The sequence below is a fragment of the Arvicola amphibius genome, chromosome 9 (genome assembly GCF_903992535.2).
Source record: "Arvicola amphibius chromosome 9, mArvAmp1.2, whole genome shotgun sequence".
Taxonomy (NCBI): domain Eukaryota; kingdom Metazoa; phylum Chordata; class Mammalia; order Rodentia; family Cricetidae; genus Arvicola; species Arvicola amphibius.
This window is the reverse complement of record NC_052055.2, coordinates 109,130,921-109,143,744: the sequence shown is the minus strand read 5'-3', so window position 1 is coordinate 109,143,744 and position 12,824 is coordinate 109,130,921. Positions and strand designations below refer to the sequence as shown.

Below are 12,824 nucleotides of genomic sequence, written 5' to 3'. Positions count from 1 at the left end.
TACCTTGTTTGTATTAAACCGCACTGGCACCTCCCCAACACCCTGTCCTCCACATATCCGATAACAGCGTCTTTCCTAAACCCTGTTTAGCAATGTCCACACGGACTTCAGAACTTGTCCGGTCCTACTTTCAGAGGAACGCTAGACAGGGTGGGTGTGGTGGGCAAGCTGTGTGATTCCTTCCCCCCCACCTCCAAAATTGTTATTTTGCAATATGGACAAAAGGAAAATTTAAGAGTAAAAATTTAAAGAGACCATGCTGAAGAGAGCAGGATATTGCTTGTTCTGTTTCTACTCACTCAACTCAATCGTGACACAGTGAGCACTGCACCTTTGGAATATGTTCCCTTCTGCTGGATTCGGTTAATATCCCATTTTCCAGCTCAGTGTGAATAAAAACAGATTCGATAGGATTCGCTTGAGTGATGGGAGGAAGCGGAGATGATTATAAATTCTTCTACCAATTTGATCACTTTTATTAATCCATATGGTCATTTTATTAGTTTTTTTTAAAGCAGGAAGTACATTGTATGGTTCAAAGAATCGGAAGATGCATAAACATGTTTGGTGAAAACATATTTTCTTTAAGTAGTGTGGCTGGCCCTCTGCCTCCACTAGCTTCAGGCAGTGGCAACTGCGACCCATTTAAGCCGCTGGACTAGCATGGGGTTCAGTTGAACTGGGACTTTATTTTGTATTGTATCACATAGCATAAAGGGATAGAGTGTGTGTTTGGGACCTTGGAGGCAAACAGCTGTATGAATAGCTGGGGGGTGGGGGTGTGCCTTAGATGAACTTAGCAAAGCAAAGCAAACAGCACCAAAAGTTGGAAGCCCCCCCCCCCTTTTTTAATTGTTAAATGAGAGATCTTGTTTGAAAGCCATTGTCTCCCCCCTTCCCGCCCCCCCTAAGCTCACTGGAGCTTCTGTTTCTGGCTGTCCAGAGCAGTCTGTTCTCTTCTGGATGTTGCCTATATATGAGCCTGGTGCTAAGGCTCTCCCACGATGCTGGACTGAATCTCTTGTTGCGGTCTTTCCAGATAACAGCCCGCCGCCAATGGAAACATATTTATGACGAGTTAGGTGGGAACCCGGGGAGCACCAGCGCGGCCACCTGCACTCGCAGACACTACGAAAGGTAAGAGGCCCTCTCCTGCAAACATCCTGGCTTAATGAAACCGTGTTCATTAGAAGACGACGCCGGACAAAGACAAGATAGGGGAACTCTCAGAGACCTTTGGGAAGGCAGAAAATCCCTCCCCCACCCTGGCAGTCTCCTTTCCATAGCATGTTCTCTGGTTACCCAGACTAAAATTAGATGTGCCTTTACTTAGGGTTTGTCTCGTGGCCACCTGTCTGGCAATGCCCTTCCCCCCCCACAACGAGTGTGGATTGCTGGGGTTTTCTCAGGAGTCTCATTTACCATGAGATTTTTTTTGCCTTCTGGAAAACAAAGATGGGAAATGTTGCCATGCTGGAGCCCTGGGAAGCAGGCATTCCTCGGCAGAACGGCACTGCCGGAGAGAATGTCTGTGTGTTTACCTTGTTGTAAGGTTTTTTTCTTCACTTATAGATACGCTTTCTTTCAATCAGGGCAATTTCGAGCTGAAGCCTGCATGGCTTGGTTTTCTAATAATCTCTACCTGTTTCAGAAAAGTACCAATGATGTAACCAAGAAAGATTAGCCGAGCCTTTGTGGAAGGCTTTGTGGATAGGAGTCGTGTCCCGTCTGTCCTGTCCTGTCCCACTCCCCCATGGACACTGTGTGATAAAGATAGTGTGCCTACTGGCAGCAAATTCATAAATGGCGTTTGCTCTATCCTCCAAGCCCATACTAAATGTTTAGGTTGAACCAGCTTCCTTACAGCTGGTACTGCCCGGTAGAGGTAGGGAGGGGCTCGATAATGTGTGTACGCTTCCGTCTGTGTGAAGCAATGTGCACACATGTGTATCATTGGCGAAAGCCAGAGGACAACCAGGAATTCTTCCTCTATTGGTCTGTTGTCATTTCCTTCCTTCCCTGTGGCTGTCATAAAAAAAAAAAAAAAACCCTGATGAAAGGACCTAAGTAACGAAAGGCGTATCTGCCTAAGGAAGCTCCCTGGCTTCAAATCCAGAACTGGAGAGTTCAACTAGGGAAGAGAGAGTGTGTGCATGCGTGTGCGTGCATGTGTGTGTGTGTGTGTGTGTGTGCATGTGTGTGTCTTTATGTATGCATACACACCCATACATGCTATGTAGAGGCCAGATGAAGATTTCACATGTGTTTTAATCATATCTATTGCATACACTGAAGTCAAGCTACACCGAGTTAGCTAAACAGGGCAATTAAAATGCTGGCCAAAAGTTAAAGTGCTAATATTCAATTTGCTGATTACTCTTCTGCCACTTCAGCCATCTTCACCCGAAGTCCATGACACCCACTGTGGGTGGTACACAGCATGCTTCATGACTCTCCACACACAGTAGATGTTCACCATGTTTCCTTGACATTGAGGCCTGGGATTATCTGTATCTCATTTAACTAAGTGGCCAGCTCACAAATGCTAGAATGCTTGTTTCAGAATAATAGGAGTAAATTGAGTTGGACTTAGTACCTCATGAAAATTTTCCCCAGAGTATTCCCAAGAGACTGCCTTGGCCCTGTTGGAATCCAGAAGAATTCTTAAACATCAATAATAGATGTTCAAATTACCACTCTTGGTAGCACTGTTTTTTTTTTTTTAATATAGATGTGACTGTGATTTCCCTCAGTTCTTAACACCAAAGCCCACACATTCTTGTTACACACTGTACTGGGCAGCTGATCCCCAGTACAATGCTTCCCCAGGCGAGGGCTCTGCCCACAGTCCTGGAGGCTCCTGTAACCTACTTATCTTTGGTTTAGGAGCCTCTAATCAAATCATGGCCTTAGAAACATAAAAATACACTTTTCTCTGCTTCAAAAGTTCCCAGCGCCTGAACCATTAATCTTAAAAGGACCCAGTGACAAATAAAATTGCCCAAAGGAGCCACAGAGCCACAGCCTGCTCACCTTCTTGAAAACTGAGCACCATAATTAAGTGAATTTTACCAGGCATCACACGGTCAAAAGTAGATAAAAACTGGGAGGGAGAGAAGTATTAAATTTTGTGTGTGTGGGCCGGGCGGTGGTGGCGCACGCCTTTAATCCCAGCACTCGGGAGGCAGAGGCAGGGGGATCTCTGTGAGTTCGAGGCCAGCCTGGTCTACAAGAGCTAGTTCCAGGACAGGCTCTTAAAAAGCTGCAGAGAAACCCTGTCTCGAAAAACAAACAATTTTTTTTGTGTGTGTGTGTTTCATTTTTCTTTAATGATGTGCATGAGAATTTTGCCTCTTATTTGTGTAAAGGAGCCTGCAGAGGCCAGAAGATGGAGTTGGATCCCCTAGAACTGGAGTTATAGACAGTAATAAAAAGTTACCATGTGGGTGCTGGGAACTGAACACAGGTCCTCTGGAAGAGCAGCTGGTGCTCTTAAATGCTAAGCTAGGTCTCCAACTTGTGTGTGTGTGAACTCAAGAGGCTTTGCAAGAGTAGCCACAGAGTTGAATGTAATTCCAAAGGCAATGTACCGTATTTATTAATCTGCTGTTTCTAAGAGTAGGAGATTTCCAAACGATGTCAACTGGCAGCTTGGGAAGGCCTAGCCACTACAACCTACTGTGAAAGGGTGTTTTAAACTTCTTTTCATTCTGAATTCGTAGGGGCAGTGTAGACTGTAAAGATCTGATCTCCCACTGGATTACCTTTTCCAAGAGGCGTAGTATAGTCTTCCTGTTCCAGAACATCTCGGGTCAGTGTTTGAGGGAGGGTTATTGGGAGTAGACTGAAAGTCACGTTGAGTTTTCATTGATGAATTTCAGAGAATTCACTGTAGGGGATGGCTTCAAGTGCTGGCATGCAGCACAGAAGAAACCCTACAGGTTCCCTGGGATGGGGGTAGAGAGAGGTCATGATGGCTCCACCCACAAGTTTCAGGAGTGTGCTTGGAAGAGGTAGAGTTAGGGGGAGCCACCCAATCAGCACTTTTACTCTTTGACCTCAGGGAGGAGCTCTGGGGACCTCAAGCCTGACTATGTCCAAGGGCTTCTGGTACTGTTGAAAAAAAAAAAAAAAGAGTGTAGAATAAAGGGTTATGAGTGGACAACAGCATCTAGGAAAACAAGCAGAGGGGTGTTTTCTGCCTTAGTCTCATTCCCAGGATCCCATCTGGAAGATAGCCCATAAAAGGGACATACCATTTAAGCTTCCATATGATAGCACCAGCCAGCATAGCACTGGAGGGGAGAATTGGAGTTGGAAGTCAGAATCCAATGGCACAAGGGAGTCCTACCACAGGAAGCTCTGAGCTGTGTCTGGCCACACCTGCAGGAGGGTGCAGAGCCTGCAGCTCAGGGTAGCATGTTCCTGTGATAGCAAGCACGTGGCTTTTCTTCAGTAATAGCCTTTTGCTATCTAGACTGCTGTAGACTTGTGCTCAGATACAGAAATTGTCATGAACAATTAGTAATTAATAAAATGTTTTAATTAAAAATAATAGTTAGCTACCAGTATTTGAAGAGCTGGCTTTTAATGTAGACTCTGCATACATCAATACCCTCTCGTTTAAACCGATCATGATCACACTGGTTGTCTTTTGGCAACTTGACACAGCCGGTTATCTGGGAAGAAGAGGTCTCTTTTGAGGAACCGCCTTCGTTAGATTGTCTGTGGGCAGATCTGGGGCGTTTTCTTTATTCGTGACTGATGTGGAAGGCCCAGGCTGTGGGGGTGCCCACCCCTGGGTGGGAGTTCCCATATAAAAAAGGCAAAGGAGCCAGTTACACGGAGCAAGCCTGTAAGCTACCTTCCTCCCTGCCTCTGCTGCAGTACCTGCTTCCCAGTTCCTGCTTCCCAGTTCCTGCCTTGAGTTCCCTCAGTGACGGACTGGGATCTGAATGAGCAAGGCAAATACATCCTTTCCTCCCCACGTTGCTTTTGGGTCATGGTTTTATCACAGCAATAGAAAGTAAAGCAGGATAATGCCCTTTAAGGAATCACCAATAACCCCAAGGGCCATAGCACAGAAAGAGGCTGGGACATACTGCTTTGAATGTCTGCTCTTTAACTGGTTCCCCAGAGAAGGACAGAGGACACTAAGATCATCAGTTCAGGGGCTTTGCCCGAAGAAGAGACTGGCCTCTTGCTAAAGTCATATGGTCACGTTCATCCATTTTTGTTAGTCACTGGCTGTCTGGCCATAGAGAAAACGGCTAGCTGCTTTGGTGACGAGCCACCATTTTCAAGAAAGCCTGGGAAGTTGAGAGAGGTCAGAACTTTGTGGTGGATTTCTAAAGCCTTTCAAAGCTGAGTCAAAACCACTAGAACCCTTTCTACTTCTACTTCTGTCATTTCTACCCCCCCTCTCTCTCTTTATATATATATAATATATATATTATATATATCTCTCTCTTTATATATATATATATATATATATATATATATATATATATTAATCTCCCCCTCATAGATCACTGTGTGTGTGTGTGTGTGTGTGTGTGTAGGTCAGAGGACAACTTTTGGGATTTGAACCGAGGTCATCGGGGTTTATGGCAAGTCGAGCCTTTACCTGCCGAGCCATCTCACCGGCCCCTACCTTATTCTTAGAGACAGGATCTTCTCATCCCTCTGACTCAGCTGGCTAGCTAGTCAGTTCCAAGGATCTGACTGTCGCTGACCCATAGTGTTGGGGTCATTAGTGCTCTGCTACCCCTGGGTTTTACGTGAGCACTGGATTTCAAACTCAGGCCCCCACGCTTGCCGAGCCATCTCCACAGCCACTTTCCCATGGTTTCTTACTCTTTTCCTTCTAACATGGAGAGTTGTGGTTTCCCCGCTCCCCTCCCTCCCACTTCGCTCTTCTAGAAAATGATAGAGGAACAAGTGATGTACATCCCATTATCTACTGATGTATTTTTTATGCAGTGTGGTTTGTGATTCCAGTAAATGTTTTTGTTTTACTACAAGGAGAAAAAAAAAAAAAACCTCACCAGTTCCTCATTAAATGTTACTTGTATATTATTAGTTGGGCACTTTGGGTTTATTAATGAGCGCAATAATAAAAGTGCGGGCTGTGGAAATGAATCAATGGGTGTTTTTATTTAAGGCACAGGCGGAGACTGTACAATGGCTGTGAAGGCCTTGCTGTCGCTGAGGGCCCTACTCGTCCAAACTTGTCTCTGATTGGTTTAAATCAAATAGGTCCAAGCACTTCATAAAAATGTCTTTGTCAGCCTGGTTTTGCTTCTAAACCTATTCATCTCTGTCAGTTTTTAATATTAGTACCAGGCTCCTGGCCATAGTCCATTAGTACTGTACTTAATTGCTCATGTTACAGATGATTACCAATATAAAAAGCCTGCGTGTTTTCCCATCGCGAGGCTGTTGCTATGTAGATGTCTCAGACTCAGCAAAGCTTATGAAATGTGGCTGCTTTCAACATTTCTTGCTGAGATTTATAGATTAAGTTACTGTAGAAGATGACGCCGAGGAAACGCCTGTGTTCTCCTGGGCAAACGGCTCTTCTGAGGGCCACGTTTTCTTTCTTGTCCAACCCTGAAGATGCCCCGAATTGCTCTATTTTTATCAGTTAAGGAACAAAAACAAAAATGGCTGTGGACCATAGCTTGATTTTTCTGGAACAGTAATTCATTTTAAAGACTTTGTTTTCATATGCAAATTTTCTTCTTCTTTTTTTTTTTTTAAAATGTTTTTGAAGCACAAGAAGGAGGGGGGACTCTTTACACAAAATACTAGATTACTGGTTTTAATTTTCTCGAATAAATTACGTGGTCTGTTTGTGTGGAAAACATGAAGTTGTTATTAGGGTTTTTAAAAAGGAAGCATCAAGGCTAAAGTTCTTTGTGATGTGCTTTTCTGAGTATTTAGAAAATAAAAATCATAAGCAAATGTATTTGCTTGTGAGGGAAGCGAGCCATTATACTTCATCTTCTCGCATGCATAATGCCCAATTTCAAATTCTAACCTTCTGCTTTCCCGGAAGGGTTCCCTGGTCAAGACTGTCACTCCTCCTGGCTCAAACTGCTTACTGTGGAGAGTGGCTGAGGAGGAGCCACACCCCACCCAGATGCTGGGGGCAAAACTGAGTGACAGACAGCCCAGAGGCTCTGCCTAGCTTGTTGGAGGGTGATGGGGAGGAAGGGGTGCAGGCTTTGTGCTCTGAGTAAGACAAGCACTGTGCTTAAAATCATACCCCAAATCTTTCAGGTTCTGAAAAAAAGAAAGAAAGGAAGAAAAGGAAAAGCAATTTAGCTAATCATAATTGAGCAAAAAAACAAGGGTAAGAGAGTCAGGGTGGGTTCTCACCCTGCTCATGTCTGGTACAGAAGTCCATGTATCTCTGACACCCTGCAGGCTAATAAATACACGGTTGAGAAAGTCACAGACGGGATCCCAGAATGTTATACGTATGAGGGCCCTAAGCCCCTCCTCCTACACTACTGCTATAGCGTGGCGCATCTGTGAATTATGTGTTACCAGCCCATAAAAAAGCTTAGGGAAGCGGGGCAGCTGCTGATTAAGTTTGGTGAACTCACTTTGGAAGAGTCATTTTATGTCCACTGAATATAGTTTAGAAGAAAGGAAAGAAGGACTTTGATATGTGGGTGCATTGGTGGCTGAGATGGATAAGGAAGCAGGGGTTTCCCGGAGCTCGGGGTCTGATCCTTCGCTGGGTAGCCACCTCCAGGGACCGTGGTTGGTTCATTAAAGCTACAGTGACTAGCGGCTTAATCTCACTTATGGAGAGGTCTGACTCAGGCGGGCGCAGAGCCTTAGACAGTCAAGAGTTTAGAAGGCAGAGACAGCAAAGAAGACAAAGAAGGAAGACAGCCTTTCTGTGGGATTGAGAATCTAAACTGGATCTTAAAGAGGTAGGGTTAGAACTTATGTCCACCATCAAATGTAGAACTAAACTGTTTTTAGGGCAAAGACCAAGTGACATCACCTCCCTGGAAGCTTCCCAGAACACCCAATTCTGTATCAATGACAGATAAGACAGAGTGAAAAATCACTGAAAGGACAGTCCCTTTCCAGAAGATGCCCATACAGGGGTAGAGGATGAGATGGTGATTTCTAAGGCCTGGTTTCCCAATTGTGTGACTGAGAGGCGCGTAATGACAGTTGGTCCTCTCATTGCCCAGAGATTTAATCAGACAGGTGGATTACTCCATTCCTCACCCAGAGCAGAACTGTGAGAGAAGTTATTGTTGCCTTCAGTCCGCCATCTTGTTCATGGGAGTCCAAGCGAGTGGATGCCTTCGTCTTCCTCTCTCTGTAACACTGCTACTTAGCAAGCTCTCCTTGTCCCCTCAGTACCAGAGGTTCAGCTGGCCCTTATTGACAGCCAGTAGCACGAGAGAGCCAAACACAACTTGCTGCTGTGTCTGCATAGCTGGTCTTGGCCCGCTTTGAATACCCCTCCCCAGGATTACCCCTCCCCAGGCTCACTCCCTGGACAGACCAGGATCTGGTCAGTGTCCACCTCCCTCACTAGCTCAGGTGACCTCTTATCATCGGGGAAAGAATTTCTCCCCACAGGCCAGCCAGGTCATTTCGCCCCCAACGGCCTCACTTTAGATTGCTCAGCATGCCTAAACTGTTCTGGTAACTTCCCCATGCCTGGATAGTTCAAGAAACTTAGAAAAAAAAAAAAAAAAAAACCAAAAAACAAAAACAAGGTTCTAGCCAGATCCCAAAGTTAAAAAAGTGAATGAATGATTGAGTAGAAGCCTTTTTCCTCCTCCTCCTCCTTTTCTTCTTCTTCAGCGTAAGCAGCAACATCTGAAAAATCTCTATTTAAAAATCCTTAAATTTGCCTCTAGCTTCACGCTCTAATTAATAGACGTTGGAGTTTACGCTGTGACGGTAGAAACAGCCCCCGGGCAGACACTCTTCAAGCTGCTGTCAGTGCTGGAAGCCATGGCAAGTTCTTTTCCCGCTCCCTTCCCCCAAAAGCTTGCCAAACAACCCTTTTCCTTTTCTGAGTCTTTTACCGGCTCCTTTCGGTCCCCTCATTGTGTCATTTATACCCCCCCCCCCCCAGCCTCGTGCACTTAACAGCAGTGCTTAGGAAACTTTACAGGTCTGTCTGAAATTTACTGACCGTTGCCATCAAACGTGAATTTAAATTGGAGAATAGATTGTGTGCCTTAGCCCCCTTTTCTTCCTGATAAATAACAAGAGGTTTCCACTTAGGATTTTTCTCTCCTTATGATTTTCTCTCTCCGGGGCTTTATCATTAAGATTAAGGAACCGAATTCTCAAGCAGGCCACTGCACAAACATCTTTTCAATTATGAGAGTAACAGGCCCGACGCCTCCACAAAGGAACTATTGAAAATACAGAAAGCATGTTTCCAAAAGAGAAAGAGGGAGGGGAAGGAAAGGCTCTGGTGACAAAAGGATGTGTAATTGTTTGCCATTAAAACGTATCTTCAGCCTGGCCACTGGGAAAAATCTCCTGGAACATTGTGTTTTTGTACAAGTTGTTACAAAGTTTGGCCAAAGTTAGGGCGCTGTGAGAAACTGGTGAAGGTTTCAGAAGCCCTGGCGCCAGTGGCGGCTTCTAGCATGCCAGGACTCCGCACCATGGCCCTTGGTGGACTTTTCCATAGGGGCTCTGCCTGCCATCGTTTGTGGGATGCATATGCGTTATTGATTATTCTTGAAATGATGTCCCTCTGCCCATGAAATGGGTCCATGCCACTCCCTTCAGAGGTAGTCATCGTGTTCCCGTTGAGAAGAATAATCACTACCATCTTTGGTAGTGCCGTCTGGCACTATGGAGGGCTGGGTGCTCTTTATGGTCTATTTCCTGTTGTGAGCATGTATTGTAATCCCAGGAGCATTGAGTCTGCTTCCAGAAACCCATTCTAGCTTTCTTCAGTGTGGTCTTCATTTGGCGGGCATGGAAATAACATCCGCCTCGACGCAGAAATCCTCAGGAGTAGAGAGCAAGCATCAGGAAGCCGAGCTGAGACGAGCTCCACTAGAGAAGACCGTGGGAAACTATGGCCCCTAGCACTAAGTCCTGGAGGCGAGATTTCATGGAGAAGCCTAGAACTCCCTTACCATTTATAGCAAATCGGGCCTCATAGATGGGATCAACCCCTCCTGAAGCATTCTGGCATGCCTCTTACGGTATACGTGACAGAAGGAGTGTGCCCTTCTCTCAAGCTGTGGGGCTGCTTCTGATGTGACAGGTTGACCCTTGGTTGAATGGCCATGTGGAGTCCACAGACCTGTCACCTCTGAGAAGAAAAGAAGGCTCACCCTGCTTTTTTTTTTTTAAATTTTATTTTATTATGTATATAGTGTTCTGGGCACCAGATCTCATTATAGGTGGGTGTGAGCCATCATGTGGTTGCTGGGAATTGAACTCAAGGCCTCCGGAACAGGAGTCAGTTCTCTTACCCTCTGAGCCATCTATCCAGCCCTCACCCTGATTTCTCAGACATCTTTGTTGGAGCCTAGAACTCCCTTAACATGGGCAGGTACCATCAGTTAGGCTATATCCCAAGGAGATATTTCTCTATAAAGATGGCCACCCCAATGCTGACATAGGAAGGAAGTTCTGCCTAGCAGGTCTATGTTGTTCTTTTCCTTTCTTATCAAAATTAACACCATAATATGAAAATATCGGTCAGGACCTGGTCATTCTCAAACGGAGCTTGGCTTAGCAAATCTCAAGAGTCGCCTGACATCAATGCCGATGTCTTCGAGCACGTTGTCTCCGTCGAAGAGACAACGTCCTTGCTCCACAGGGTCACAGAGCACAGGCGTGTGTCTGCTTTCTGGTCTTGTTCTCCAACGCCTAAATACCACTGTGCCATTTTCACAGGGGTGGGCTCGCACCTAGAGAGGTGGGCAGCGTGTGTAGTCCCGGCTTCGGTACTCATTTGTACCTTAGTGAGGGTGCATGCTCCATCTTCGCAAAGGGAGAAGGCAATTTTACCCGTCCATATTTGATGAAAGATTGCTTCCCACGCTTCACAGCGGTGCTATATTTTCAATTTCTGCCTCAGAAGGGAAATGTCTGGCCAAGGCTTCGAATTTATCAAGCCTGGAATCAGCTCAGAGATGTAATGAGTCCATTTGGGGTCAGGTCAGGTCCGAAGCCCCAGCGGAACCAACATCTTGTTTCTCTTCTGCTGCCACAAAGAACCTTGTTAACGTAAGAATAACAATCCTGGTTTGGGCCTACCATACACACTAGCTTTATTATCTCTGCCCCTAACTTGTTCTGCTCCGAAGTTCATAGCACATGTTCAAACTTGAATTCTTAAAAAAAAAAAATCTGTTTAATACAGTAAGTATGGCTGTGAACTAGCTGAGGAAGGCTTGAGATTCAAACACAATCCTAAAGACCCCCGACTCCCTTCCCTAACTCTCTGAATTGAATCAGTTCCGGACATGATTATAATATCCTTTTCAGAGCTCTCTATCAATAGATGGGTTCTCATTTTTCCTCTTAAGTACCATTTGCTAAATGTTTCAGCCCCAAACTTCACTCCGTCCATACAAATACGCATTGATTCAGGAGACATTAGTGGTCACTCATTAGGATGAGGCACGACATAATGTTTCCTCTTCTGACGGGAAAGAGAGGGGGTGCTAATAAATATGAGGGTCTTTTCTTTTGTATGAGGTGCAAACGACGTGGCCCATGCATACTTCTCTAATATCAGACTGCTGCTTTTTTTTTTGTTGAGAAAGAGAGGCAAGGCCCTGGAGGACGGCAGACTTTGTAAATATAAAATTATCTGCCTCGGTGTTTAAAAAGATAATAATGAAAGTGGGAGAGAGAGCTGGCAAGTTGCCAGATTTCTTACATTACAGTAATAGATTTGCTGACCCCTGACTTCCGCTGGAGAGAAATGTATTGAATATTTAATAATATCAGATGACGCCTATGGAAAAACCTAGTGAGCTGAGCGCCATCATTCAACTTGAGATTTAGCAAAGCCACGGTATTTTCCAGCTGACAATTTCTTGTATGATGATAATTTAATGGTTCAGACATTAATAAATCAAGGCCATCCTGCCATTGATTTGTTAATTTTAACTTGGGTTGATTTTTAAGTCTTCCTTTTTTTTAAAGGGAGAAGAATAAGGAGGGGGGTAGAATCTGTCTTTTCACAGTGACTGAATTTAATAAGGATCTCTGTGATAGCAAAAGGCTCCCCTACTGTTTCTGCTCTGAGGTGGAAAAATGTTATTCTTGTATTATTCCTGGGGAAAAATAAAATCTCATGCTGCTCCAAATCTTATGCCTAGGAAAAGCTGTTATTATTATTTTTTTGAAATGCGTGGTGGCTTGCCTAGTTCACATCCATTAATGGCATTGTAAATAAGCATTTTGCTAATCTGAAATCTGGACAAGAAGAGAGAACCATTTATCTCCCCAGCTTTCAATCTCTGACCTACATGGTGAAGGGGGGGGGGTCTGTATGGATTTACTAATGAGAGTATTTCTTCTCCTGCCCACTGCTTCCGCCCACCCAAGACTCAGCCTACATTCTCTGAGTTGTAACAGGATGAGACTATTTCTTCTGTATAATGGATACATTTCTTGCATGTGCTGGGGGTGGGGGAGATACATGTTTGCTTTCGATCTGTCCAATTTCAAAGCTGATTAAATCTTGGTTGTCCTACAAATATTTGAGAAACGATCCTCTGAGAGGCACTGCATTCTTTCATAGGCTCCAAACCTGCACAGCTTCCTGTATTGGGCAATGTTGATCTCAT

General features: G+C 44.8%; 1 protein-coding gene across 1 annotated transcript in view; it reads left to right on the top strand.

Annotated features, from left to right (window-relative positions):
• Positions 1–12,824, top strand: part of Arid5b (AT-rich interaction domain 5B) — a 175,670-nt gene that overhangs the window by 152,481 nt on the left and 10,365 nt on the right. The window contains 1 exon segment of the mRNA XM_038342229.1: positions 1,040–1,137. Within this exon segment, the coding sequence (XP_038198157.1) occupies positions 1,040–1,137 (98 nt within the window).